The 5,896-nt window shown below is 43.8% G+C and overlaps 1 protein-coding gene across 1 annotated transcript; it reads left to right on the top strand.

Moving 5' to 3' along the window:
* The first annotated feature begins 2,205 nt into the window (after positions 1-2,205).
* LOC106896738 (C-C chemokine receptor type 8-like) lies at positions 2,206-5,631 on the top strand. Its single transcript, XM_014956936.1, has 2 exons — positions 2,206-2,334; positions 4,567-5,631. Exon 2 carries the CDS (start codon positions 4,576-4,578, stop codon positions 5,629-5,631), a length of 1,056 nt encoding a protein of 351 aa, XP_014812422.1. The 5' UTR covers positions 2,206-2,334; positions 4,567-4,575.
* Positions 5,632-5,896: the final 265 nt, after the last annotated feature.

Here is a 5,896-nt window from a genome sequence, read left to right as displayed (position 1 = left end):
GGCTCAGCGTGGGGAGAAGAATAAAATCTGCCCCCCTGTCCCGCAACCCAGCATCTCCCATTAGTTTTCATCATCGTAATTATCACCCTTTCAGCCCATAGTTCCCCAGTTCATCCCTGTGCTGTGGGCTTCCCATCCCATCCACACTCATACCTGCCCGTCATGGACAGCACCTTTCCAAAGCCATATTTGTCATCTCCTAAACCCATCTTTGCTCTCTTCCTTTCACTGCCTTTGACAAATCACATTCTCTGCTGCCTTTAATGAATTTTCTTCCTCTGCTGAGAAAAGCTCGGGGGATGGCTGTATATCAGGAACACTGACCACCCTGGAAGAGGCACGTGAACTTTTCTGAAAGCCAGGCATGGCCAAGGACTCGAATGTGTATATTGCTTCCCAAAACACAACAAAGCTGCTCCTGGAAATGTCACATTAGACTCTGTAATTCTGCTGCTTCCCTCCAAAACACTGGCACCACCACAACTTTTCCTCCCTCTCCTTATTACCAGGCTGTTACCCATATGCCCAGCACACTCTCTGGTCTGCTCCAAGTACAGCAGCCAGCTGTTCTCCAGCCATGGCAGTCGCCAGGCCTGCTTGCTTGTATCTTACCTTTTTTCACTTGAATTCAAGCTCTTTTCCTTGCCTTTGAGGTTCTCTGCATCTTCTTGCTTGCTCCAGCTTGCTCCAACGCAGGCAGTGTTTCCTCTGATGTTTCTCTGCTGCACTCTTCCAACTTCATGCCTCACTTGGCCTGGCTGTGCAGAACTGTGGCTGGTGAAAATATATGACAAGAAGACTTACTGATCAGCCAACCTAATGCAAAAAGCATCCAATGGAAATCAATCTTTAATTGATTGATATTTTGATCATAAGAAGAAATAATGAAAGCTAACCTTATTGATATCTAAACAAAAAAGTAAATTGAATGGAGTTAGATTATGTGTAACAGCAGGACATACTATTGATATGTTGTTAATCATATAATTAATATATAGAGAATAAAAATCTGTTACAACAATGTTCAAAAGTTAATTATGAAAAAAAGAAACCAAACCCGAAAAAAGAGGAGCTGGTCTCTCTTACATATTAAGACCAACTGGGTACTTGGGGGCAGGGTGATGCCGTGCTCATCAGTAGTATTTTGAATACCTGGACGGTTTTTTTCTTTCTGACTGTGCTACTGACTAGTGCCGGATCCTTCATTAGGTTACTTCTTTTTTTCCCCAGCCCATTTTGTCTTTTTTTTTTTTTGTTGTTGTCTGCCTGCAGTATTTAGCTCTTCTCTTCTTTGGGACTATCTTTCAGTATTCATTTATGCGACAGCTAGCAAGCTGGAAAGCTCCTTTGGATTGGAGCTGCTACCTGCTACCAAAGAACAGGCTAATAACTGTAATGATAGTCATGTTTTGATCTGCCACATACTTGTTTGGAGCTCTTGGGCAAACCTCTTTTGTTCTCTATGCTCCTATAAATCAGAAAAACAGTGCTTGTTGAGATTAATAGATGACAAGCATATTGTTTGGCTGACTTATAAAGCACCACAGTTTACAGTATTACACACAACAAAAATAAAGTTATTGAATAAAAGAAAAAATTTCAAGCCTGTCCTCGTTTCAATATTTTGTCCTTGACCATGTATCCTAAATGCATTAAAATATACTTTAAAATAAAAACCAAGAGAGCAAAGAAATACCTGAAATACCTTCACTTGAATAAAAGCTGCTTTAAAAATGATTGAAAAGAGTTAGTAGCTCTCATAGTAGCTATGAGTTCTTATTTTGCTCTGAAAGCATTACTAATGGGGAAAGAAATACCCAGACTGCAGTATGCAAATTTGTATTAGCTGAAGGAAACAAAAAACCAAAATAATGCATCTCAGAAATTATATATCAGCTTCTGTAAAAAGTTGCAAATTTATTAGGGTGTGTTCTTTGATGGAGATATCGGAACTTTTTAATTTTTCGCTTAAATCAGGTGTGGCTGTGAGGAAGGGGGGTATAGCAAACACGTTAAAAGAAGAACACCTATTCATGTGCTAACTTTACTGACTTCAAAAAGATCCGTATTTGAGTTTTGCTTTGTAGAATGTGTTGGTAACCTTTCTCACTTCTTTTCCTGTTTACCGCAGCTACAACACCTATTTGTCTCAAAACCTTTTCTGTATCTGGCAGCTGCCCATTTGACACCCTTATACGATCAAATCTCAGCCATCTCCACAGGTGATGGAGTAAACCTCTTGGAAACTCCCGAGCCCAAGAGAGGACAAGGATACAGTAGAAGAAGAAAGCAACTGGGATCAACTGAGAGAGTAGAGGCTTCCTGCTGGCAAAGGTAAAGTCCGTCCAGACTTAAAATGCTACTTTAAAAAGTAATGGGCTAACTTTGGCACCAGGGGAAAGGGAGCTGCAGCAGTTATCTCTCTCTCGATACGCTCCAGAAACCTGCTTTTTCAGTTTGACTGTTTTGCGAACTGATGTGGAGAAGGGGGAAAATAGATAAAGCTGTCCCCTGGTCGGAAGCTGTCAAAGGCATTAACAGTATAAAAGTGTTCTGAAAGTCTCAAGTGGAGCATCTCCAGCCTCTGTTCTGCCCAGGAAAAACACTTGAGTTTTGCTAAAATCAGATGCATCATACCTATAAATCTATATCTATGTATCTGTATCTATCTACGTATTTATATATCTATATATCTATACAACAGCATTGATTATTTTTTGAAAATGTTTTACTTTTTCTTGTTGATTCTACGGACTGCTTTTAAGGGGCCCCTGACAGGCAGTTAAGAAAAGCTAGCCACTGCTGCAGTGCTTGCTGCAGTCGCAGTGCGTCAGGGTCACACATCAAAAGCATCAGCGGGAAATACTTTCTGCCCATACCGGTTGCTGCATGAACAGCTATTATCTAATGACTCAACATCTTGATATTTAGGGGTTTATGCATGACAACAACATTGAAATTAAAAACACATATGTCCTACCTACAGCTGAAAACTAAGCAGAGGAAAGAATTACACTATCAACACTGATTGCGGCACTGCTTTTCTCTCATTACTGGTTATTTCTGAACAAGGAACTCCGCAGGGTTGAATGCTGTATTTGTGACAGGTTTCTCTGCATTGCACGTGCCAGTAGACTTTGGTAGAAACAGTCCTGATGCCCCAAGAAAAGCTGAGGCAGGTCAGGGAGGTGTGAGCAGCGTCTGTACCTGGAGCAGAGGACAAACGCTGACTCCAGCCCCGCTCTGTGCTGTGTGCATGGATCCTCCTGTTTCCCTGCAGAAGGTGGCACAGCCACGCAAGAAGGGGTGAATTCTGATTCCTTCCTCGTCAATATGAAAATTTTCACCATTCTCTCTCTTTTCATACACCCAAGCAGCATCTTTGACTCAGGAGAACGTCCCCTACTATTAATGAATTAATCGCTGTCATTCATATTATTGCTACAGCTTAATAACAATGATTATTACAAATGATTCTTCCCTTCTGGAAACTCTGTGTCTTTGAAGCTCTTTCAAGATGTGATCGGCCTGTATGCAAGCGTAACACAGATGCAGAGTACAACAGACGTGCAAACGTCTTAGCAGTGGCAAAGGAAACTCCTTTGAAATAGTGTCTGTTGAAAGAACCATTGCTTCTTAAAATGTGAACACTTAGCTCTGCAAACCAGATCCCCTTTTATAGGAGTCATGAAGTGACATATGAAAAAAGAAAATACCAAAAGGTGGCTAAAGCACTGACTCATTTTTGAAGACCAGGTCAGGCTATGTTAGAGCTCTTTTCATTGCAGTTCTTCAGAAATGACAAGAGAGGAATACCTGCACCCCACTAGATTGTTTTGGTTTTCTCCTAACTAGAAAGTTGACGTTAGGCAGAACAGGCAGGAGTGATAAAACTGCTGTGTTTTAGCAATAGCTCACCAGCCAACCTGGAGGTCAGCGGCAGCCTCGCTGCAGCAGCCCAGAGCTTGGCACTGCAGGTGCTGCTGTGTAGCCCTGCAAACTCCGTTTTTTGTATGCGATCCTGCACTCACCCATGGAAAACCAGCTTTCATGTCTCTGCACTCCATGCCTGTATCTAGCCCTGAGCAGCTCAGCTAAATATGTGGTTATGCTGCTGGGTGACATCTTCTTCAGTGGAAATGCTTTTAGAAGGGTCTTTACGCTACAGGCAGAAAGCCTCCCCACCCCACAGAGCACAAGGAAATCCAGATTCTTAGAGCAGATGCAGGTGTAGTAACATTTTGCACCATTGCAACTATTCACAGCATGAATTTTTCCCTGTCACTAGAACGATGAGGGGCTAACTCACTGGCACTGAGGCGTTTTCAGGCAAACCAAAAGCACCCCAGTGCTTACACTTAGGCACGCACAGGAATGGGCAGCAGGTTGGAGATGCAGCCTTTTGGAGAGGTACAGCTGCTCTTGAGCAGTGTAGACCAAGACCAAGTCTGCATTTTGCAGTCACACTCTGCCTGGAGGCTGTGTGGCACAGGGAGAGGCAAAAGCCACCCTGGGAGTCTTCTGCCAGAACAGCCAGTCATTTATCCCTTGTTCTTTCCTGCACAGGTATCTGAGATGAATCCCACAAGCCAGTTCCTTGGCACAACAGAATATGACTACGCATATGATGAAAACACTGCTCCATGCAATGAAGGAAACAACTTTCGCAGATTCAAATCCCTCTTTCTGCCGATCCTTTACTGCCTTGTGTTTGTTTTCTGTCTTCTGGGAAACTCCTTGGTCCTTTGGGTTCTCCTGACCAGGAAGAGGCTGACGACGATGACTGACATCTGCCTGCTGAACCTTGCAGCATCTGATCTCCTCTTCGTTGTGCCTCTCCCTTTCCAAGCCCACTATGCTTCAGACCAGTGGGTTTTTGGCAATGCTATGTGCAAGATAATGGCTGGCATTTATTATACAGGTTTTTATAGTAGTATTTTCTTTATAACCCTCATGAGCATAGACAGGTATATAGCAATTGTCCACGCCGTCTATGCCATGAGGATACGGACAGCCACTTGTGGCATAATTATCAGTTTAATCTTGTGGCTGGTGGCTGGCTTGGCTTCCATACCCAACATCGTGTTTAACGAGCAGGTGGAAATTGAGCAGTCTGTGCAGTGTGTCTCCACGTACCCCCCAGGTGACAATACCTGGAAGGTTGCTTCTCAGTTTGCAGCCAATATCTTAGGCCTTTTGATTCCCCTTAGCATCCTCATTTGCTGCTATGCCCAGATACTGAAAAACCTGCAGAAATGCAAGAATCGGAACAAGATCAAGGCAATTAAGATGATTTTCATCATCGTCATTGTTTTCTTTCTCTTTTGGACTCCCTTCAACGTCGTGCTGTTCCTAGACTCTCTGCAGAGCCTGCACATCATCAATGACTGCAACACAAGCTACCAGATAGCCCTGGCCCTGCAGCTGACGGAAACCATCTCCTTCATTCACTGCTGCCTGAACCCCGTGATCTATGCCTTTGCTGGGGTGACGTTCAAGGCCCATCTTAAAGAACTTCTTCAGTCCTGTGTCCGTGTCCTCTCCAGCCCTGTTGGAGGCGCAGGGGCTGCTCAGTCCTTCTCAGTGCACACCCAGCTCTCTGGCTGCTCTGACAGCGCGGGGTTCCTGTGAGCCCGCCTCAGCTGCCTTCTTCTGGTGCAAGAAGTTGGCCTAAGTGCTGCCATGGCCCTGGAGGTTGTACCATGTGTGCAGCATCCTCTTGGGAGGACCAGTATATCTCTGCTTCCTTTTGGCATGTGCTGTAAATTACAGCACATAAGTGGCATCGTTAGTTTCCAAAGAGCACCAGTGCATTTACAAGATGGTGATGCTACAGCCTTGCCACAGAATGATTTTTAATTAAGTTTTAGTGCTCCTTTAACACATTTCAGCAAGC

This window comes from Calidris pugnax, unplaced genomic scaffold, assembly GCF_001431845.1.
Source record: "Calidris pugnax isolate Ruff unplaced genomic scaffold, ASM143184v1 scaffold351, whole genome shotgun sequence".
Classification (NCBI taxonomy): Eukaryota; Metazoa; Chordata; class Aves; order Charadriiformes; family Scolopacidae; genus Calidris; species Calidris pugnax.
This window is presented reverse-complemented; position numbering and strand designations above follow the sequence as displayed.

Excerpts from the sequence above, each read along its gene's own strand:
- LOC106896738 (XM_014956936.1), top strand. The coding sequence starts at position 4,576 with ATGAATCCCACAAGCCAGTTCCTTGGCACAACAGAATATGACTACGCA.